Here is a 22,704-nt window from a genome sequence, read left to right on the forward strand (position 1 = left end):
GACGAGACGAGAGCAGAGACGAGGGGAGGAGGAGGAGGAGGAGAAGAGGGGAAGGAGACGTATTAGGCCTCTTACAGTGACCTGAGGGTTGTTTGTCTCCATTAGATTCCCTTCTTTCTGCTCGCTGCGGATCAGTCTTCCTCTATGTCTGTGTTGGTTTTAAAGAGAAAATGCTAAAATGCTTCTCTGTGAACTGTCCATTACTGTTTGAGCCACCGGATCTAGAAGTTGCTTTGCTTTAAAGCTGCGGTTGGTTTCATGCGTCCTGCTAATAGACACTACAGTTGACCCCACACATGCAGCCATGGTGGATACTGGACTGAGAAAGGAGGTTCTCCAATCAGTTGATTTAGTGGTTGCCATGGTGATTCCTGCCTCTCAAGGGGAGGAGAGCAGGAGACACGCTGGAAAGGACACATTCTTGTTCTGAAGACACTAATTTAATTTCATGTACCTACTATGTGATGTATCATAAAGCAGTTATTGCAGGTTAAACAGAAAACTTACCAGAAATGTAAGAGCTTAGATATAATGGGTCAATTGTTGAGTTAGACTTAGACTTTATTCATCCACAAGGGAAACTGCTTGGTCACAGTGGCTCAGCTGAACATGAAAAACACTCTTGAGAACCAAAAAGAAAAAATTAAGTCAAGATAAAAATAAAAAAAAAGATAAATAAATCAAGTATATGTACAAATCTAGTAAAATAATAATAAATATAAGTAAGAATCTAGTAAAATAAAATAAACAATAAAATAAAATCTAGTTTAAAAAATATATAAAAATACATCAATCTAGTAAAATAAAATAAAATTTAAGTAAAAATCTAGCAAAATAAAAATAAAACATAAGTAATCATCTAAAATAAAATATAAGTACAGTACAAATCCAGTATAATAAAATAAAAATAAAATATAAGTAAAAGAGTAGTAAAATAAAAATAAAATAAAATATAAGTACAGTAAAAATCTAGTAAAATAAAATATAATAGTATAAGCAATAAATGTACACAATTTCCTTTATTGATGGCTCACTCTACGGTCTAAAGGGATTATTTTTAGAAAACAGAAATTCCTATTGCAAAGGGAGTCACACTGAGTAAAAAAAAGGACTTTTATTTATATTATATCTATTAAATGGATACACTTTGAATGTAGAGTGGAAATTATGAGAAAGAAACAAGGTTGAATTCACACACCTTGGCACTAACATTTATTCCAATACATGCTCAAAGAAACTCAAAGAAAATCCTAAAACCTAAACGTCCAATTTAATAAATCAAAAAAGCATTGTAAAAAAAATAGGCAACTGGACTTGTAGAGTTCAGTTTTTTTTAAACGTTTTTTGGATATACCATGACCTGGATGACTGAGAGCCTTCACAGACATATTGCGCCAATTTAATAAAAACCATTAAAGAAGCAGTTAAATATAGTCCGAAACCTTGTGACCTGTTTGGAGTTTAAATCAAGTTTGTACTGTAAAGTATGCTGGAGCAACAGGGCTTCAAATAAGGATGTTTTTTATTTCGCTCTGGTGGAAAAAAAATGTTTTTACAAAAAAGTCTGCCTTGCTTACACATCGACACTGATGGAACAGTTATTAAGATGTATTATGTATAGGAGCATGATGTAAAATTAAAAGGCGCCATAAGATTGGTAATGCATGAAAACTAAAGTCTAGATAATGATGACTGGATAAATGGATTTCTACACCTGAACTCTGTCTTGTCTCTGTGTGTCTGCAGTACACCAGGGAGACGGACCAGCTCAATAAGATGAACAGGAACGATGGCAGACAAAAGCTTTTCTCTCTGGATCCTGAAACACAGGTAGAGAAGATTCTTCTTTTAACGCTCGGCCTTCTTCTGATTTATTTATTTCACTATTGATTCACACTCTTTCATCTCTCCTCCCGCCCCCTTTTTCCCTTTCTCCACCATTTACACCGTTTCCTTCTCCACCTTCTGTTTTTCCACTAACACCTCATCCCCTCTCCTCTCCGCTGGATCAATCTTTCTGTTTTTATTTTTTTTTGTTTGTTTTGTCTTTCCTGTCTGATATCCAGAGGCTGGACTTCTCGGGCATCGAGCCAGACGTGAAGCCGTTTGAGGAGCGGTTCGGCCGACGCATCGTGGTCAGCTGCCACGACCTCACCTTCAGCCTGCAGGGCTGCGTTAATGAGAAGGGCGACGGAGTCCTCACCAACGTACGTTACTACTTTAAGTCCTTTATTTATTTCACTCTTTCAGCTTAAAAAGGATAAAATAAGATTGTTAAATTCAAGATTAAACATAGCGACTTTTACACACACTAAAGAAAGATAAGGGAAAGAGGAAGTTAATGTGTTATAGCGGTTGAGCAACACAGTGCAAGAATAAACAACAACAATACGCTGATTGAAAAAAGGAAATAAGATAAGAACCAGCATGTCTTTGGACGGTGGGAGGAAGCCGGAGTACCCGGAGAGAACCCACGCAGACACAGGGAGAACATGCAAACTCCACACAGGAAGGATTCAAACCCAGAACCTTCTTGCTGTGAGGCGTCAGTGCTGTGGCCCGCCCCAAATTAGAGTATTACTCTTGAGAAAACCTGTGTGTACACTGTTAAGAATTTTCCTGTAAAATAACAGTAAAGAACTGGCAGCAGGGTTGCCATTATGTTACTGTTAAATTAACATTTTTTTACTGTCACTAAAATGTACAGTTTTGTACTGTTATTGAAAAATACAGTATGGGACTGTTTTTTTATTACTTTGCTGTATAAAAACGGTAAAAAACTGGCAGCAGGGTTGCTATTATGTTACTGTAAAATTAACATGTTTTTACTGTCATTTTACAGTTTTGTGCTGTTATTGAAAAATACAGCGTTTACTGTTTGTTAAGATTACTTTCACAATACTTTACAGTCAGTACTGGTTTGTTTAAAAATACATGAAGGGTCACAGGGTCTGCTGGCCCATGGATTCAAACCTGGGACTTTCTCGTTGTGAGGCATCAGTGCTAACCACCTCGCCACTGTGCCGAACGAACAGATCCAGCTTCCCATGTGTAGTTCGGGTTAAATTTCCCAGAATGCAAAAAATACATCATGATACTGTGATTTAGAAGGTTTGGATGAATGATAAGCGGTAAAATGCTGTATTTTAGGAAAACAGCATAGTTCTGTTAAAAGAACAGTAAATCACCAAAATTTCACAACTTTTTTTGTTTGTATTAACAGTAGAGTGATGTATTCAAAAATAACAGGTTAATACTGTTGAAATTCTGCTGTAAATTAACAGGAATTTCTAACAGTGTATCTATGTGTATTTCTAAATACAGATCTAGGTCGGCCACTAAAAGGCCGTCATTGAGACGTAAACAGACATTTATTAAAGTCTGCTGTAAACAGACCTTTCTGGGGATTTAGTCTGCATCCTTTTGAGCTTTCCCTTTTCACACCGCAGATTTTCCACCGCCTTCAGCCCTGCCCCAGATAAAGTGCCTTCATAATTCATGCAGGCCTGAATGAAGCAACCTGGCCAAAAGAGCTTGATATTGCTGCTACGTCTTCTTCCCTCGCTCGTGATTAAAGTCTGATAACGAAACAGCAGTTTCACACAGTGATACTTTCATTTTCTTTATTCAAGTGAGAACTAAACATGAACTTATGGGGAAAAAAATACTTATCATGGGTGAACGAAGAGCGTGACCCAGCAGGTCAGGAGCATGTGAGAGCTCCCACTTAGTCATAGTGTGGATTGCTGTAGTCGTATAACCTCCTCCTCCTCCTCCTCCTCCTCCTACATTAGAGGGGAAAGGAAGGCAAAATTAACTGACTCATGATTGTGGTCTGGAAGGAGCAGGCGCTCTCGTTGCCTTCTTTCCACCCACCGTTTAAGAATGGATTTAATGTTCAGTGGAAGGGGGTGGTCCCTCATGCACGCGTCCATCCATCCAGGCATAAATGAAAGGACATCTACTTGTTTTTAAGGCTTTTAGGCTGAAAGAGTCCATTTTTTTTGCGTGAATGCTTGTTTTAAAACAGATAAATGTTGTGTTTTAGGGAGATGACCGGCTCTGTTGTGCGGGGAAAGTTGGTTTTACACACTAACAAGCTGATGCATGAGAATACTATAAGCAATAAAGTACATTTAGTCAAGTACTGCACTTTTATAGGGCTGGGTTAGTACTTTTAGGGACTTGAACACATCAATTTGATGTGATTTTAGATTTCCAGTCCGCTTAATTTCAGGTTTTTTACCTCAAAGATGACGACTTTACACAAAGGAGAATACAAAAAGCTTTTAAAATGCAAGACTGCGGCTTTTTCAGCTTTTTTTTTTTTTCCAGCTTCATTCCAAAAAGTGGTGTAGTCATGAGTGATTCTGTTCTTTCTCACATGGTTTCGTTTTAGTAAAGATCCCACATATGCCATATTCTCATAAAAATTAAATACTAGATAAAAAAAAAGTTCTAAAACTCTCCCACTGATCATCTCATGACCCCTTGGATCGATCTGCTCCTTCTAAATATAAAACCTCAAGTTCAAACTTGCTCCGCCTCCATCATTTTTGGTAACCTAGCAACACACTGTGCCAGTCTTAACCCGGGGATAACCATCTCTCTTGCTGAACCCCAGGTGGAACCCTTCTTCATCAGCCTCGCCCTCTTCGACGTCTCCAAGAGCTGCAAAATCTCCGCCGACTTCCACGTCGACCTCAACCCGCCCTGCGTCCGGGAGATGCTGCTGACCGACGCCGGCGGCAGCGGCCAGCTCTCCCCGTCGTCCGAGTCATCTGATGGCGGCAGAGGAGGAGGCGAAGGAGTCATGATGAACGGAGACTCGGGGAAAGGGTACGGCCTGCCCGTTCTCCTCAGGGTGTCGGAGGCTCTGCTGCGCTTCCCCACGCAGGTAGAAACTTGATTGTTGCTGAATCACGGATCGCAATGTGCGGCCCCTCGGGGCGCAAACCTGAATAAGTGTTGTGTCAGCCTCTGAGAAACACAATGTCCTTTTGCAAAAACTTTGAAATCATCGTCTGCTGACGTAGAAAGGGAAATTATTTAGAGCTAAGGCAACAAATATAAATACAATTGTTCACACGTTTGATGAGATAGAGGATAAGGAGGAGCTGTGTTGTATTTCTAGGGCTGCACGGTCACGTCACTTAGAAACAAAAGTCACCGTTTCCGGTTTATGAGACAGAGATCTGGCAGCTCTGTCATCCTGTTGGGTCAGAGGTTTCGCTGATGTGGCCTCTGCTGTTCGTGATTTTGTTGAGCTCTTATACATCTTATCTTAACATCCAGGTTAATACATCTCAAAAGAAACACTGAAGCTGTTCGTCCAGGCTGCAGTTTGGTCGTCCTTGGACTCAGATATCGCTGTAGGATTGTTTCCTGTAGTTTGTCCTGACAAAACTCTCTTAAATCAGAGTCAAAACTAAAACTTAAACCTGACCTTTGTGCCATTTCAACAAGGAAACGCGAATGAAAGTACTTAAGGTTCAGGTGAACGCACCAAAAATAAAGAAGAAGAGAGACATCATTCATTTGAAAGACAGGAAATGACCCAGTTGACAAAGAGGAAACGCTTCAGTGTGATGTGTCCTCAGAAGGCCTTTCAGTATTTGTGGCTTCTGAAAACGAGGCAAGTTAAAGCATGAATATAAAGAGGAATCCTCACAAGACGCAATTAATAACCCGCAAATTTGCTTTTAAAACATCTCAGGGAAACCGTTCAGTTTGTTGTTTACTTCTCTTCTCAGCTCTGATTGCAGCCACAGCTCACTTTAAATCTAAAACCCCATTTTATCTCCCTTTTTATACCTTAGTTTTTCCACATGCTGAGTTTGTAGCTTAGCATTTGCAAGTCATTGCACAACTGCTTCGCATTGCCAGTTTTTGGGGTTTTTTCCGATGAGCTTGGCGGTGTAAGTCCCGGTGTTTATTTAAGAAGGAACCGTGCCCGTTGCTGCGCTGCGCTGCTTCTGGCTTCGTGCAAACTCCTGCAGGTGCCGTGAGCTCGGCGGAGACGCTGAAATCCGTCTTCCTCGCCGTTCGTCCGCTTGGCCCGTTGACGCGGTTAATCCGATCGCTCAGCCAGACCGTCGCCTGGTGTGAATTAGCGGCGGTTAGTGAAGGATACTCACGTCCCACGGCAACAGATTGGAAACAGAAGCAGCACTTCTAATAGAAAACTCTTTTTTACTCTGCAGACGTGAAATAAAAACGTGTTTAGTTTACGTTAAGCCTTGCCGGCCGACATCTGTGAGAGCTTGTGTGCATACAAACATAGCAGCTTCTACCTCTGTGATTAGTGCGCTGTTATAGCTCGGCAGACCACAGTTTAATTTAGGTAACGTTGGGTGTGGTCCAAGGACACGGCCTCCTCCACCTCCTCTATCTCTCCTACTACATCAGGAGCAGCTCCGGGGAGGCCTCGGCCTCTCCGCCAGCTGGTTACGCAACCCTCCAATAAAACCCATCTGTCTGAGCACGAGCGTTTAGTGATTTCTGTGGTGGGATGATAGTTTATGTTTGCAGGCATTAGCTTTTATAAACTGCTGCTACGCATAATAACACAATGCTGCATTTACAAGGTTTTCTTTTTGTGCGACGGTGATGATGCAAGCAGCAAATCATAACGTCAGATTGAAACCAGAAGAAGCCGTGTGTGGTCGCGTTAACACAGAGAGAGATCAGAAGGTTATTACGCCGGTGTTGGAGTTGGCTTTCCAAAATTTTCTTTTCATCGCCGCTTCTGTTTAGATTTCCCCTTCCAAGAAACCTCTGTGGAGTTTATTTTTTAAAATTATTAAAGAGCACGAGCAGCATTTACAGTTTAGTTTCTCGCGAGCCGACGTTTCGGTCTCATCTCGTCAGAGCAGAAATAGATGTGAGCCCCATGCGGTTTTCCTGTATAGCTTCAGCTAGCGTCGGCCACTTCCTCCCACTTGCACTTGCCTTGTAGAGGAGCTGGGGATGAGTGTAAGAGTGAAAAGGCATTTTCCAAGTTTGAATTTCCTGTTTATGTGAGAGTCCAGAAGTTCTTTTCATATTCCCACTGGATCATTTCCTGCAAGCGGGCTTGTAATAACACAATCCACATTTTATTATCATTACAGTTCTTGTTGAACACTATATCACCTCTTCTCCTACGCTGATTACCCTCCTTCTTTTCTCCTGCAGGGTATCTTTTCGGTGACCAACCCCCATGCCGATATCTTCCTGGTGGCCCGTGTGGAGAAGGTGCTGCAGAATGGCATCACTCACTGCGCCGAGCCGTACATCAAGGCCTCTGATATCAACAAGGTGCACTTCCTTATATTTTTTTCGCCTCGTTTAAAGTGATCTTTATGTGTTTGGCGGCACCTGTGGTTAGATACGGTAACAGCAACCGCCGCTATACCACAGTAACTCCATCATCAACCCTGAGCGACCGTTAACTGATTAAATAATAAGGTCACAGTGAAAGGTACTTATCTCCGCCGGTGGTGTGCAGCTCTTCACGTAGCAGCTCACTGTGGCTGCTCCTTCTTGTTCCAGTTATCCCTGCAACATTTCAAACCGATCTGCGGCTACAAAATGACAAAGATAACCGATGTCTTGTTTCATAGACTCACTTCTGATAGCAGTCAGTGCAGTGTATTCCATTTCCTGTGTCTACTTCACAATAAAAGCCCACTGCTCTGCCACTTAAATGCTTTTAAAGGGGAATTACCAGTTTTTTACAACCTGGACCTTATTTCTGGCATAAAATACGATCATTTACTCACCCATATAACTTTGGTGTCATTTGGAGTCATTCAGACGATATTTAGATCCACGTATATCCATATAGTGGGAGTGAATGGGGCACCGAAACGCAGCCTCTAAATAACGCATTATCTGCTGCAAAACTCGTTCATTTCACTAATATTTTGTTATGATACGCTAGTGCTTTTCCCTGTTGAGTCCAGACTTACCTGTTATCTATTCGCGGACGTGCAGCGGTTTGTTGTTCTTTGGCCAGCTGTTTCTCTCTCTGCCTCTGCATCTTCCTTTCAACAAGCTCCTCATCCGTATACTCTTTCTCAAAACGATAAGGACGTCCATCATAAACAAAGTCGTCTTCCACAACCTCAGAATCGTAAAAATATTCAGCCATGTTGCAAAAAACTAGCAGTAGCAAATTACAGATAAACAAGCCGACTGTTGTGCATGGTGCTCAGAGATGACATCATCCAGGTCAGAGGTTAGCAGGTCAATCTACAGACCCCGGATGATGATAACAGGTAACTTCGGACTCAACGGGGAATAGCACTAGCCTACGATAACAAAATATTGGTGAAATGAACGTGTTTCGCGGCAGATAATGCGTTATTTAGAGGCTGCTTTTCGGTGCCCCATTCACTCCCACTATATGGATATATGCGGCCCTCTAATGGATCTAAATATCGTCCGAACGGCTCCAAATGACACCAAAGTTATATGGATGAGTAAACAGTCGTATTTTTGTCTTGTCTAATGTGCATTCAGCGTTCTGCATCCATATCTGTTTATATGAACAGTAAATGTATGACATCATCTTGTTTGCAAAAGTTGTGGTTTATGATAGAATCGGCGATAGCGTCAATCACAGTTTACCTTCACAAATAATTGAAGTCTTCAACATTTCCTCTTTAAAGACACTTGATAAAAGTAGCAGTGAGCTTCTCTCGGTGTGATTTTGTGCTTACTGTGCGTCTTCTCCCATGACTCTGCAGACTGCTCAGAAGGTGCTCAAAGCTGCCAAGCAGACGTGCCAACGCCTGGGCCAGTACAGGATGCCTTTTGCATGGGCTGCCAAGTAAGACAAAGTCAAAACATCACCCTGTAATATAAGTATGTTTGGACTCACGCTTGAAACGGGCACGTTCGTTCAGGGACATTTAGCGATTTTGACAAAATAACCACTCATGTACAGTTTCATGCATGCTTCCTGTTTTGGGTGCGTAGTAAGGTTGAGCTGATATGTTTTCTGATCCTGTTTAGTCATTTTATTATCCACGTACAATCTGCAAAACAACCATTTAGACTGCATTTAAAATGTGTGAGGAAGACAGAGCCTTCTATGTAGGCACCGGGGATAACATGCAAACTCTGTACAGAAAGGCTCCAGCCGGCCTTCGAACCCAGATAGTTCTTGCTGTGTGTCACGTTGTGATTTTCCAGATGTTGAATATAAGAGTAGAAAAGTAGAAATAGTATTTTGTGTCACTTGAATTGTAAAAACTTGAGCTGTGTCCATTTCAGTGTAGTGTTAAAGCATTAAAGTGGTTCAACTACATCAAAATAACATGGATTAGTTTCAGAATTACAATGGCAACGTCGATTTATGAAACCCAGAGTGAAAATGTGAATATTTTTCCAGTGTGCGCGCGAGAGAACCACTGAATCCACGTGTGATCTGATTTCAGGCAGGTGTTCAAAGATGCTCAAGGCAGCCTGGACATGGACGGCAAGTTCTCTCCTCTCTATCGCCAGGACAGCAGCAAAATCTCCACCGACGACATATTCAAGCTGCTCGCCGAAATCAGGAAGTGAGTCATCGCTGTCGCTGCTCCTCTTCTGTTTAAGCCTCTTGGCTACAGTTGTGCTCAACACAACTGTAGCACTTCTGTGGAAATTCGTTCGTGCCTACTGTTTATTCAGGTTTTGCATACGAGGCAACGACGCGCGCTGTAGCTCAAATTTGATATTTGCTCGGGATTCTTTTTCCCCGTGGAGGCGATCGCATGAATAAATGCGAGCGGTTACTTGCGTGTTCTTATTTCGCATCTGTTTCTCTTGCAGACCTGAGAAGAGCAAACTTCAGACCATCCCGGGGCAGCTGAATGTCACCATTGAGTGTGTCCCGCCAGATTTCTCAAGTACGTTATTATTTCTATGCATATTCTATCGATCTCTCATTTATTTACTTAATACTGTAAGGCTGCTGCAAATGTATTCTTATTTTTTAATCTTATTTTTGGCTTAAAAGTTGAAGCTTTGTAAAAACCAAATAATTTTTCCTTTGTATTTGTTTAAACATGCACTACTGACTTGTGCATGCCTGCTGTTCTTCAAGAAACTGTCCTGCTTTCCCTTATATCTTCTTGTGCATCTTCATTCATTCATTATCTGTAACCGCTTGTCCTCGGGAGGGTCTGGAGGCAGAGCTGCATCTGCGGTTCTGGCCCAAACAAAGCTGCCCATTGTTCACTTCTTACTGTTATCACTTTATCACCTGTTTTGTTTAACGCCTTTATGCTTCTGTTTATTCTGACATCTGTAATTATGAGCCTGGTATATAGTGTATTGAGACAGTTTAGACTGCTCCAGACGCTTTATAAGTGAACAGGAAGGACGGTAAATGGGAAAAAGAGTAAGGAAGTATTTCGGGGAACGTGATATAGTCGAAGTTTGGGAAACCACAGCATTTTCCGTCCGCCGCAGCATTTGTGGAAACACGTCGAAGTCTTGCCAGGAGGCTTTTGAGATAATTCTAAATAAGACGTTGCTACGGCTTTATTTGCACCACCTCAGCTGTTCTTTTAATCATTATTAATAAGCGATCCTGCACAGAGAAGCACCTTGCTTCGAGGCTTTGTTCTCTAACTGGACGCGTTATCGCATCTGTGCCCCAGATACCGTGACGTCCTCCTACGTTCCCGTCAAGCCCTTCGAGGACGGCTGCGAACGGGTTTCGGTGGAGGTGGAGGAGTTCCTCCCCGAGGAGGCCAAGTACAACTACCCCTACACCTCCTACAAGAACCAGCTCTACATCTACCCGCTGCAGCTCAAGTACGACAACCAGAAGACCTTCACTAAGGTGGGCGACTCAGAGGCTGGGTTAAAAAAATAAAAAAATTAAAAAAAACGTGATTGGGGGATGACGGCGATAAATTGAATGCGACTGACACGCTCATTAGTTATTCGCTGGTCATGTTTCCTCCTCTCCAGGCCAGAAACATCGCAGTCTGCATCCAGTTCCGGGATTCAGATGAAGAAGGTGCAGCCTCTTTAAAGGTGAGTTGAATATACTGTATTTATTTTTTATATTTTACATCTGAATATTTACAAAAAGGCTAATCCGATGAGAGTAACTGAAATATTTTGAGCATACTTGAAAGATCACAACAAAAAAAGATTCCTAATCATCTTTTATTACTTGTAGTTTATCTGAAGAGATCACTTTTACCAGCGTGGAAGATTTTGAACAATTTTTCAAAATGGAAAACCTTTACTTGCGCATGAATTTCTAATATAATACGCCCCTGGACGATACATGCCGTATATATATGTCTGGTTGTACACCTGTTCCAAATGTGCCTTTTCACTGCATGTTCCTTTAAATGCTAATGAGCTGCTGCAGCTGCTGCTCACCCGACCCCCCCTTTCCGGAAGTGCCATTGCCATGGACACCTCAGCAAAAATGAGGCAGGAGAACCAATATGGCCGCTAATGAAAACACAGCGGTACACGTGAACCGGCCGGGGGGGGGCTTATCCCCTCGTGACGTCTTAGTGGGCTGCAAATCTGAACGACACATTTCGTTTTTTTAATCAATGCAGAGAAAGGTTTTTAGACACACTGTTAGGTTAATGCTCGTTAGGTTAATTTGTGATTCTAAATTGGCCGTAGGTGTGAGTGTGAATGGTTGTCTGTCTCTCTGTGTTAGCCCTGTGATAGACTGGAGACCTGTCCAGGACACAGCGGTTACAGAAGATGAATGAATGAATGAATATCATGCTTTAGGTGATTACGACTTTCCCATAAGGGAGAGAAATGTGGAGGGGGCAAAAATTACTTGGTTAAACAAGCGTCAGGAATGGATTTAATGCCGTCAGTTGCAGTTTTCTTTGGCCTTCTTTTTCTTAAACCTCACGAAATCCGCCACCTTCTCGCTCAGCCGACACCGTTTCCCCTTCTCCCCTTCGTTCATGTGACCATAACCTATGTGGACGGGGTATAATTAGGAGTTAGGAATTAAATTTCAGAAGTGTGTTGGGTCAAAACGTGAAAAATGTTGGTATTGCTTCCCGATCATTAGCCGGTATAAATAATAGATGGATGGAAATAGCAGAACATAACTAGATGCTGTACTCCATTTAAAGTTTAAAGAGTGTGTAAAGGAAATTGAGAAAAAGGAGGCAGATAATAATAAAGATGTTTGGTTAGAAGTGGTGCACCATATTCCCATCGGATTAGAAGAAGCCCCGCATGAATGACCCAGAGACGATAATCGTTAAGTGAGGGCACGCATAGTGTCCCGGGAGACGAATTTGATAAACGGCATCGGCCTCAAGCGCGATAAACTATTTGCTCTATTGCTTTTCACAAACTCGGCGTGCAGCCGAGGGGCCGGAGAGGGAGAAAGGAAACTCCTGCAGCAACCGGTTATTACAGCTGGAAAGAGAAGATAATGACCGGTCACTCTTTCTCTCTCTCTCTCCCTCTCTCCCTCTCTCTCTCTCTCTCCCCCACACATGTCAAATATTTGAGGTTGGAAATAGCCATCAAAGCACCGTGGATTGTTTTCACTTTCCACTTTTCCACAGAGGGTGGTGGGGGGCAAACAGAAATTCTTTGACTGCGACCGCCAAAACATTTGCGCCCGATGCCCTTGATTAAGACAGCATCAGACAGATCAGCGAGCAGCCATGCGTGTTATATCTCAGTCTGATTACACACACACACACACACAGACACGGGGCTTGGATCAGACCACGGTATGTGTCAGACAATGCTTGGGGTACAGTGAAGGCAGAGAGCTGTTTTCAAAATAGAGAGAGCGGGACCCACCTCTCGGGAGATTAAATCGGAGGTAGCGGAAGTACAGGAAGGCTCTGGGTTTTAGTTAAGATGCAAATCTGTCTGGGAGGAAGTACTTTAGAGCGGGAATGCGAAACGTGAAGAAACCGAAACTTGAATTTAAAGAAATACATCAATTTCCGCTGCCTCAAGTTTTAATTGATGTGTGCGCTCTCACCTGGAATTGGGCTTGAATGAGTGTCTGACAGATAAGATCCACCCTCATCCAGAGTCAACTAATCGTGACTCTCATCGGCCCTTCTGCTCGCCGTGAAGGCTACTGAATGTGTTGTTTTCCCGAAACTATGCACCACCTGCAGCACCGTACCTTGTGATCTGCCACAAAAGATCTCGGCTGAAATCTGCCACTTCCCCTCCCTCCCTCCTTCCCTTCCACCTCCTCCTCGTTGCGCTTTATTCCAAAGACTGAGCTGGGAATTTAAACCTCTCTCTCTCTGTCCCGTCCTCCGGGCTCGTCTAGCCCTGATGGTTGTTTTTTTTTATGTTTCTTGATTCCCATCCGGGCTCAGTTTCAGTCATTTGGAGCCTCTGTCCGTCCTCTGACCAGCCCTGCTCATTATTGCTCATTAGAAATGACTGCCGTTGTTAGCGTCCAAATTACGTCGAGTCGAGCCACCGGAACTGGTGTGGATGTTCCTCCTCTCCTTTGTCGCCCCTCATTAGGAACATCCAGACCTGCTCAAGCTTGATCTCGCTTATTTTTTCCCACAGTTCTTATTGCAGGGGCTGCTGCTGCTCTGATGCGAAACAGATTAATGAGCGATATATGCCATGCAGTGTTCGAAAATATTAAGTCTATCAGTCAGTCTATCGCATAGACTGTATATAAATATGGACACCACTTCCTTGCATTAGCCAAACTGGAGATACGGGTTATAATATGTTATTATATTAATAATATTTATTGTTTATTATTATTTATTTGTCACATTTAAGAGTCAAAGTGATGTAATTGCTCTCAATCCAGCAGAAGGATGTAGCTGCCCGTTTAAATAAGTCAAATATTGCTGTGCAAGGCCTGAAAACCCTCATGAGGCATGTGTCTAGCCAGAACCCGTACTTTTTTATAATTTCAGGTCTTGCGTTTTCTAGTTTTCTTTGTGCTTTTGTCTAAATTGTCGATCTTTCAAACGGCAGCCACAGACTTCCACTCTCCTCGCCCTCGTCCTTTCTCCAAACATTGTTCGTCGCCGCAGATTGCTGGGCGCTTACTCACCGTCGCGCAGCCCGACATCAAGCGGCCACGACTTCCACGACTGACGCGTTTGCTTGCCTTTTCAGTGCATCTACGGCAAGCCGGGCGACTCGCTCTTCACGGGCAGCACCTACGCGGCCGTCCTGCATCACAATCAGAGCCCGGAGTTCTACGATGAGGTCAGATATCACCTTTTTGACTTTCATTCACCCTCAGTGCCATCGTCACTTATTAATCATGTTATTAACGCTGATAAGCTGTTTGTTTTTACAGGAACATGACTGATATGAGTGAGAGAGTTAGATATTAAGGTGAAACTAGGACTCTGGACCTTTTATTTAATTGGCCGCCCTTTTGTGTTCAGTGCTAAAATTCCTCACCAGAGATAATCCCGTAAATCTGTCTCGAGATAAGGCGGCGATCTCTCACTAGACTACAAACAGTAGCAGGCTCAAGCAAAAGAGGGTACGGTCAAAGTGCTGCGAGAGTAGACGGGGGTCCATATGGTCTTGGTATCGCACGGATTAGGATCTTAAGCACCCTCATGTACACTCACATGAACACACAAGAGCACGCTCTGTGGGATTTACCTCCACATGCTTCAGCTTGCAGACAAACAGTGATTACAGAACATTTCACAGTTTTGTAATCGTCTCACCTGATTTACAGCGCACAGACTGGGCAGGTAGGCTCTGTTAGCCAAGAGAGGAAAGTTTTGGCAGGATGATTCGTGCTTGTGTCATAAATGTGAGAGTCACGATAATCATTTTGTGGCGTTCGTAAGCACTTCTCTGGGAGCTACATCTGTACTAGTGACAACTCACCACAGAGTCTGTATATAATGTGTCATTTCCTGTGATGAACTCAGCATGTGCCAAGTCACAGGGGGAGAAAAAGAAATCATTCCTGTGCTTCTGCTGCCATCTGGTGGCTTCATTAGGTTTGTTTAGAGCAGTGGTGTCAAACTCGTTTTAGTTCAGGGGCTACATGCAGCCCAATTTGGGGCGTATTCACACCAGGAAGGTCCGTTAGTTCACTTGCTTTGGTCCGGACCAAATTTTTTTTTCTTTTTTTTTTTTTTGTGCGGTTCGCTTTCACACTGTGATTAATTGCAACCGGACCAGAATTTATAAACAAAAACACATGTGCTAAGGTCGTTCAGCCATTGGCTGGTAAACGTATAGACGGGGTAAAGAAGGAAGCCAAATGTCCCACGTAAATAGGCTACAATGGAGACTTTGCGTACTGTAGGTCTACTTGTTATTATGCTAGCAATATGATTTATAAACTTACAGCTTGTGCTCGAGCGTCAAGACCGTTTGATGCAACATGAGTTTAACCATATCATGCTCGTTATTTTGCAACGGCTCATCTCTGCCTAACCTACCTGCGTTTGTTTGCTTCACGTGTCTCTCTCTGTTGTGTGTGTCACTGGGCTATCCTACATTTCCCATAATGCGCGAAAACTACGGGAAACTACGGGAGCTCGTCAAATCCAAAAAGGTAGATTTTTGCAACTTGGGTCGGATCGAGGTCGGGCTGCTTTCACACCATAAAGGAACCGCACCAGGGTTCGGTAGGAACCGCTCCGAGACCACCTCCTCAGCTGGGTCTCGGTCCGCTTGTTTGGTCCGCACCAGAGTTCGAGTGATTGTATTCACACCAGTCAAAAAGGTCCGAACCAAGCAAGGAAACGAACTTGAGTTCGTTTTAATCGAACTAAACAAGGCAGGTGTGAATACACCCTTGATCTCAAGGGGGCTGGACCGGTAACACAATAGGGTATTAACCTATAAACAACAACAACTCCAGATGTTTCTTTTTGTTTTAGGGCAAAGAAGAACATGATGAAAGTGTTTACATTACAACTGTATGAAACCTAGGAGTAGCAGTTACTTTTATTGGAAAATTGCACTTTGCAAATTCATCCCACGGGCCAGATTAGACCCTCTAGTGGGCCGCTTTTGGCCGTCAGGCCCTATGTTTGACACCTTTAGACAAAAAAAATAAATAAAAACAATCCACATGAAAATGATCATCATCAGCACTAATACTTGACCAATAAAACAAGAAAACGTACACCGATCAGCCACAACATTAAAACCACTGACAGGAGAAGTAACTAACATTGACCATCTTGGTCGTGACAATACAATGTTCTGCTGGGAAACTTGAAACTGGACCTGGCATTCATTCCTGTGGAGGTTACTTAGACATGTAGCACCCACCTAGACCAGACCAGGCACCCCCACCCCATAGCAATGACACTCCTTGATGACAGCAGCCATCCCCAGCAGGACACATACAAAAACGCTTTAGGAACAGCTAGCTACAAGTACCACCAATAACACCATCAGAAGGCCCATGTCCATTCTCTGATGAGTCACGACTGTTTTGGAGGCACAAGAGGGACCTATGTACACAATATTAGGATATATGGTCATAATGTTATGGCTGACCGGTGTATGATAACCCGTTCCACCGTGCGCAGGTCAAGATTGAGCTGCCGGTCCACGTGCACGAGAAACACCACATCCTCTTCACCTTTTACCACATCAGCTGCGAGTCCAGCAGCAAGACCAGCAGCAAGAAGAAAGATGGAGTGGAGTCACTGGGTGAGTCACCTGCTGAGGAATCATGTCTGACTGTGTCTTTGTATCTTTACTCAGTCTGCTAAAAGTCTCCTTTCACGTCTTTCAGTGGGCTACTCCTGGATGCCTTTGCTAAAGGATGGGAGGATGCAGTCTCTTGATTTCCAGTTACCTGTAGCAGCCACCCTGCCTGCAGGATATCTCTGTCAGGACACCAGGAAGGTACGAACCCTGACATCTCGTTGCAGCTTTAATGAAAGTAAATCAGCAAATGACGTAAACAATAAAATGTATGCGAGCGAGATGTCTACAAAATGAACCTGTGCCGTTGTCGTATTTTAACAGTCTCAACCAGATATCAAGTGGGTGGAAAATGGCAAGACGCTGTTCAAAGTGAGAAGTCATGTTGCGTCAACAATATATCCTCAGGTACAGCTTCAGTCGTAAATTGATCGTATCTAAGCATGCATGAAGGAGTCCATGATACTGATGTTACGCTGTTTTTTCTTTCCGAAAGGATCTTCATCTACACAAATTCTTCCAGCACTGCCAACTGATGAGGACGACATCGGAGGGCAACCCAGCGGAGCTTATCAAATACCTGAAGGTTAGATGCCGTGGCATGCTAACAGAGTTCATCTACTGTATGCCATTAATATACGCAACTTTCAAAATCATAGCTACAGAGAAACAGCATTAAACATTTCAAGACTGCAATGAGGCAAATAAGTCAAATAAGGAATACAATGCAATAATAATATGAATAGTAACCAGTAAGACAGGCTGGTAGAATAACCGTGTCCCAGTTTTAATCAACATTCGTCCTTTCGAGAAGCTATTTAAAAGTCGGTGATTCCTTATAGCTCAGTTCTTCAGGTCACTTCCACAGCTGAGACCCTGACTTCAAAAAAATCTTCTTCACCCAGGACTTAAAAACAACCAGCCAAGCTCGGCCTCAAGTTTATGGAGGTGGAAGGAATGAGAAACTGTTTAGTCTGAGCAGTGGTGGGCTGTCAGGGCCAGCAAAGCCTTCTCTACTGGCCTTAACTTTATCAAAATCACCAACTTACCTTTTAATATTTTCCCATTAATCTTATTAAATTAATCCCAATAACCTGTTACTGCGGTGCTTCTGGCAGTCTAACTTTGCATTAGAGCTTTTATCCAATCATATTTCAGCCATCATGTGTTGCCAAAGTCAAAGAAATCTTCCTGGGCCTTCACAATTAAAACTGTAGACGGCTGAAGCTTGAAACACGTCGTAATGACGCTGTTCCTTTAACCAATCACGTTTCAAGTTCATATTCTTAGGCCTTCTCTGTCTCCTACGGCAGTGTCAGAGTTTTCGCGTCCTCTGATTGGAGGGTCAGAGAGCCGCTCCGTTTAAGCCAAGCTAGGGGTTCATGTTCATCTGTTGCGAGCTGCACAAGCGAATCGTCCCCGTTAACACTTTGATAGTTATTTGTTAAACCCACGATAGCGGAGGGAGGAGATTTGGCTGCAGATCTTCTTAGAAAGACATTTTCACGGCCGACTTTGAAGAAAAAGCTGGATATTGTGAGGAAAGGGCGCCCAACCCTGGAGCTAGCTAGCCGAGGAAACTTTCAGGTCAGCAACTATGAGGACTACCCTTAGCTGACAGGCTCAGAGGAGAACCCTAAATTGTTTCTTAAGTTCTGGCAAGTAAAATTAATTATATTTACATCTTTTATGTATATTTTTGCCATTTTATTGGATCGATATTGAAGTTTCTGCTGGATTTGACGTATGTGAGTGAAGGAGACTTGGTGAATTGTTCTAAGTGAGTTTCTTGCTTTAGTAACGGCGTTCATCTTGCTATATGAGATACGACGCAGCGTCCTGTTTTATTGCGTATCCGTATGTTGTTGATGGTTTCTACAGCAGTGGCGTCAAAATGATCGTATTAAGAGGTGTTTTGAGTAAGGACGGAGGTCATTGAAGGCGTGATCATACTTGCTGTTCCTCAAGGATCAGTCATAACACTTGTGTTGCTTTCCCAACTAAATAGAACAACAATTCAGATGTTCTTGTTGGTTTTAATACAGCAAACAAACAAAAACAAAATCTACAGTGTTTCTTCCATCAGGGGAATTTTCCTGGTGAATTTTGCGGAGATTCCCAGAAAGCCAAAGTCCAAAGTTTCGGTTTCACGATAATCCTGAGAAACCCCAACATCAGTTGTCTTGTTTGATTGTCATGACATCCAACCTTTCCATATTCTCGCTCCATTTCCTGCTTCATTCAATTTCGCATTTATTTTTTTATCGGTGTGCCGCCGTGCCAACAATAGTGGGAACAATAGCTGCAGCTGGAGGGGAATGTGTTGAATAAACCCCCCGATGGAATTTCTCTTTCACTTTGGCTCGAGCTGATTACGCTTCGGGATCAAATGTCACAGGTCACTCTGACTAACATGTTTTTGGCCTTAAATTGGGAATTCCTTTGCTTAGTGAGACAAAAAGTCAGACTGGGATTCTGAATTGGGTACATATTGGGTATATTTGGGTTTTATATGAAGGTGTGATAGGATAAAATTATGGAGTGATCCAAAACGTCCACATATGAGTCAGATATGGATGTAAACTGCAACTTGACTGGTTTAGCAAAGGCGTACAACCACCAGTTTGTAACCCTACTTCCTTCTGACTCCCCTCTCTTTCTCCCCCATCCCCCGCCCACCATATTTTCCCCACAGTGCCTTCATGCCATGGAGACTCATGTCATCATCACCTTCCTACCTACAGTGCTGATGCAGCTGTTTGAGGTGCTCACAGCAGCCGCCAAAGAAGGCCACGAGATTGCCGTCAACTCTCTGCGGTCGGTTTTTGACTCTTTTTTTTTGGTCGGTTTTCGACATTTACCGCCGATCAAGGTGTTTGCGGTGTGTAATAATGATTTCCCCCGCTCTCTACCTTCAGTGTGATCATACACATTGTGTCCAGATGTCACGAGGAAGGACTGGAAAACTACCTGCGCTCTTTTGTTAAGGTAAAAGTAATGTCTTCTCAAAAAAAAAACCTCTACGAGTCCAGTTAATTTTTTTTTGGAGAAATCAGAAAACACACTTCTGTGTATAAATTTCTCTCTCTCTCTCTTCTTAGTACGTGTTTGTGACCAACAATCCAGCATCGGGAAACTCGGCGACCACTCACGAGGTGCTGGCCACCGCCGTGACAGCCGTCCTCAAGCAAACCGCTGATTTCAACACCAGCAATAAACTGCTTAAGGTGTGTTTATATAAATATCTGCCTCTCAGCATATACTGCTGCTTTGTCAGTACAGTTGTAGTACCAGCATTGATCAGCAGGTGGAATACTTTCCCACAAAATGACAGTTAAAATCTCTCGGCGCTGTTGGGGCCCGTTTCCAGGTGAGAAATCCTGGAACGTGTTGCCGCTTGTGTTATCTCCGTGACGTTTTTCCACACCATCTCATTTGACGGTTTGTCAGCTCCCCTTTTCCTGGGAAGCCCTAACAATAGAAAGTATCCACATCCCACGGTTATCTAATTTATCTCTTATCTCTTTCCACAGTACTCCTGGTTCTTCTTTGAAACCATGGCTAAATCCATGGCTCAGTACCTGCAAGAGGGAAACCGCATGAAGGTTGGTATCGAGCGCGCTTTCCCTCGGCCCGAGGGGTTTGTCAAACGTGACTATTTGCTTGTTGCCCGCCACCCAGAGGTCAGATGCCCTTATCTGGCATGGATCTCCCCCGCAAATTTGCACAGCATGTGATGTTGGGAAACATGCCGGCACATTTAAACAAATCCCACATACAGTCAACAAGAAGAGAACAGAAGACAGGCTCGTTTAGCTGTGTATACTTGGCGTCCTCACGCAGTCTGCTGTCATAACCAACGGCCGTAGAAGTTAAACTCTTTAGAGAGGATGCGTGCCTTTATTTATATGTCGCTAATGTGTCTTCATAATGGTTTTTTTTATGCCCGTACTCATGAGTCTCGCCCTTATCTTTAGATGCCGCGGGCCCAGCGCTTCCCTGACAGTTTCCACCAGGCGCTCCAGTCTCTGGTGCTCTCCATCATGCCCCACATCACCATCCGCCACATGGAGATCCAGGAGGAGGCTCGCTGCGTCAACCTGAGCCTGGCGAACTTCATCAAGGTCCGACCCCCGGATCGCTCAAGCCAGCCTCGTTCATTTCATGCCACACCTGCACAGTCTCGTTGTTTAGTAACCTCAAGTTGAGCAATCGCCCCATATCGCTGTTGTGTTGTGTCAGTGTTGCAAAACTATAGTTTAACACAACAGCTCTGTTTGTGCAGTCTAGCATGTCTTTTTGATTTGCTTTGGGTCACTCTTGACGCTTTCTCTCCCCTCAGAGGTGCCTGACCTTCATGAACAGGGGCTTCGGGTTCGGCCTGGTCAACCACTACATGTGCCATTTCGGTCTCAAAGATCCCAAGGTACGTGCATGGCAGAGCAAGGGCAATACACAGCTGCAGGGCATCGCGCCGGAGGCACAATTCCTCAAAAGGGCAACCCAAACTAAAAGTCGAGACTCGCGCACATACTGAGCAGCCGCGATCAAAGAATTTAAGCGGGAACTCCTCATCAAAAACATCTTTCACTTGCCATGCAAGTGCACAGGTGTGACTCTAATCATTACATTGTGGCTTTTTAATCACCCTGCTCTCGTGTGACAAGCTTACACCCTCCGCCCTTGCTACGCGATACAGTTGTGTTACCTGTTTCTTCAAAGACAAACATGTGTATTTAATCTGGACGTAACAGACATGTTTGTTCTGTTCGCCCTGGCGCCGTCACCTGTGTAGAAGCGCCGCATTTGACTATCAAATTCGAGCAGAGCAGGCAACCAGCGGGCCTTCATTTTATGAGAACAATGAGGAAGACTGTATTTATAGCCCCGCGGTGGTTGGCAGGAATTTGCATAAGCACGCGCGGCTCTCACGATGTCCGTACGTTTGCTCCAGGTGCTGACCGAGATGAAATTTGACTTCATGATGACGGTGTGCAACCACGAACACTTCATCCCCCTCAACCTGCCCATGGCTTTTGGGCGCACCAAGCTGCAGAGGGTCCAAGGTGAGCGTCCGTCCTCCGCCGAGCGCAACATACGCACCCGGCTTTCACACCAACCCGACCCCTGATCTGCACCCACCACACTGATCCCATTTTATTAACCCCTCCCCCTCGCAATTGCCTGATTGTTCGCCCCCTCCCCCCCACACACACACACATTTGTAAGCGAGCAGCTGCTAAATCCTCAGATCAACACCAGCTTGACAAGTTTGTCCAACACGTGTTGATGCAACATGTTTTACACAACCACAGGTGCGGTGCGGAAATGCTGCATGGATTGTTTACAGTTTTACCCCAACATTTCTTTATTTGTACACCCACCCACCCCCTTCTCTGTTTGTTTTTTTTTCTGTGTGTGTGTGTCTTGCTCGTGGTCAGATTTAATTCCGTATGCGACGGAGATTTTTGGCCCTGTAGGTAGGTGATGCTCACCGCACCACACCGTACATCGACGCCAACTCGTTTGCCGACGCCTTGCACACTGACTTGCTCCCTGTCCTCACTCGCACTAACCCGCCCGCACGCCGCCAACCAACCCCCCCCCCCCCCCCCTTTCCCCCTCTTTTTCTCAACGGGCACTCATTTCCACTCACAGAGAACGGCGCTAATGCTAAGCTACTTTCTCCAATGCGCCCGGAGAACTGTGTGTGTGTTGCAGAGGAGAGGAGCTTGGCTGTCATGGGAATGGACTGGCCCCTCTTTTCTTAATGCTTAATAGACTCAATCTCCGTAAACACTCGACAGAAACATCTCTGGTGGAGCTGCGGTTCCGCTTCTCTGCCGTCTGAGTCCGTGTTCTCCCTCTCTCTGTCTGCCTGTGTGTCTCCGTCATTAGAGAAGATAATTGCACATGGTCACTTAGTTCCCGGGGCCGCACCGCCTGTTTCAGTGCATTATTGTTAAACACTGTTGTTTCTGTTGAAACAGACAACTTCTCATTTCTAGAAGATTGTCTCTCTGATTCCTACTACTCTTATCTGACTATACAGTTTTTAAATTTTCATTGCAATGT

The 22,704-nt window shown here is 43.9% G+C and overlaps 1 protein-coding gene across 5 annotated transcripts in view; it reads left to right on the forward strand.

The window, feature by feature from the left end:
- dock11 (dedicator of cytokinesis 11) overlaps nt 1-22,704 on the forward strand; it is a 77,442-nt gene that overhangs the window by 17,934 nt on the left and 36,804 nt on the right. For 4 of the 5 annotated variants that reach the window (XR_014699049.1, XM_084544083.1, XM_084544085.1 and 1 more), the window contains 22 exons: nt 1,747-1,830; nt 2,067-2,207; nt 4,625-4,897; nt 7,177-7,299; nt 8,733-8,815; nt 9,426-9,548; nt 9,802-9,878; nt 10,635-10,819; nt 10,951-11,016; nt 14,104-14,196; nt 16,509-16,632; nt 16,718-16,830; nt 16,954-17,037; nt 17,126-17,215; nt 19,325-19,446; nt 19,548-19,617; nt 19,731-19,856; nt 20,163-20,234; nt 20,607-20,753; nt 20,972-21,055; nt 21,584-21,695; nt 22,071-22,109. Coding sequence is in view for 4 of the 5 variants with exons in the window: in XM_084544083.1 (XP_084400209.1) it covers nt 1,747-1,830; nt 2,067-2,207; nt 4,625-4,897; nt 7,177-7,299; nt 8,733-8,815; nt 9,426-9,548; nt 9,802-9,878; nt 10,635-10,819; nt 10,951-11,016; nt 14,104-14,196; nt 16,509-16,632; nt 16,718-16,830; nt 16,954-17,037; nt 17,126-17,215; nt 19,325-19,446; nt 19,548-19,617; nt 19,731-19,856; nt 20,163-20,234; nt 20,607-20,753; nt 20,972-21,055; nt 21,584-21,695; nt 22,071-22,109 (2,431 nt within the window). In the remaining variant the exon portion in view is untranslated. The remainder of the gene's footprint in view (nt 1-1,746; nt 1,831-2,066; nt 2,208-4,624; nt 4,898-7,176; nt 7,300-8,732; nt 8,816-9,425; nt 9,549-9,801; nt 9,879-10,634; nt 10,820-10,950; nt 11,017-14,103; nt 14,197-16,508; nt 16,633-16,717; nt 16,831-16,953; nt 17,038-17,125; nt 17,216-19,324; nt 19,447-19,547; nt 19,618-19,730; nt 19,857-20,162; nt 20,235-20,606; nt 20,754-20,971; nt 21,056-21,583; nt 21,696-22,070; nt 22,110-22,704) is intronic. The other variant, XM_084544084.1, reaches the window with a different exon arrangement.

This window comes from Chelon labrosus, assembly GCF_963514085.1.
Source record: "Chelon labrosus genome assembly, chromosome: 1".
Lineage (NCBI taxonomy): Eukaryota > Metazoa > Chordata > Actinopteri > Mugiliformes > Mugilidae > Chelon > Chelon labrosus.